The 698-nt window shown below is 42.8% G+C and overlaps 1 protein-coding gene across 1 annotated transcript in view; it reads left to right on the top strand.

Annotated features, from left to right (window-relative positions):
- The first annotated feature begins 160 nt into the window (after positions 1 to 160).
- Positions 161 to 698, top strand: part of LOC119591408 (glycine-rich RNA-binding protein blt801-like) — a 13,827-nt gene continuing 13,289 nt past the window's right edge. Inside the window, exons 1-2 of the mRNA XM_037940150.1 lie at positions 161 to 180; positions 413 to 569. Of these exons, the coding sequence (XP_037796078.1) occupies positions 178 to 180; positions 413 to 569 (160 nt within the window). The 5' untranslated portion in view covers positions 161 to 177. The remainder of the gene's footprint in view (positions 181 to 412; positions 570 to 698) is intronic.

Below are 698 nucleotides of genomic sequence, written 5' to 3'. Positions count from 1 at the left end.
CTTCCTATAATCGTTAATCCTAAACTGCACTGCTTATTTTCCCCCATTAGGGTAAGAATTTCGTGACTCGACGGAAACCGAGGTCGCCGCCTTCTCGGTTTTCCTTGGCTGAGGGAGTATAAAACCTCCGCTCCTGTGGCGTGTTGGCAGTTGCCTCTCAACGCCTCAATTATCAACATGGTTTGTATTTCTTTTGCCCAACCCTCTATCTTTTTATCTTTTTATTCTATTTTCAGAGAAAATGTTATTGACGGCCAAGTACTTTGCAATACCATGTAGTGCATACTATTGACTCAATAATTATTTTACAGAAATTATTTTGAAATTATGTTGGTTCACTTAGGTTCATTTACTCACTATGCAGCCATATAGAAATATGAATCAACGTTAATACTTCATGGTTTTCACTCAGGTCCGCGCACTCTTCACTGTCATGGTCCTGGCCCTCGTGGTCGCCTTCGCCGCCGCCGGTCACTTCGGCGGAGGTGGATTTGGTGGACACTCTGGTGGATTTGGCGGTGGAAAATTCGGTGGATTCAGCAGCGGAGGATTCAGAGGTGGATTTGGAGGTAATCTCTCTTATCGTTTGAACGGAAAATTGATTCTATATAGCGATCACATGAGAAAGTTCCAATTCGATAGAAATTTTTGAAGAGCATCAGATGCCAAAGCACTCTAACAAACTCCGGCATTTCTAT

This window comes from Penaeus monodon, chromosome 28 (genome assembly GCF_015228065.2).
Source record: "Penaeus monodon isolate SGIC_2016 chromosome 28, NSTDA_Pmon_1, whole genome shotgun sequence".
Lineage (NCBI taxonomy): Eukaryota > Metazoa > Arthropoda > Malacostraca > Decapoda > Penaeidae > Penaeus > Penaeus monodon.
This window is presented reverse-complemented; position numbering and strand designations above follow the sequence as displayed.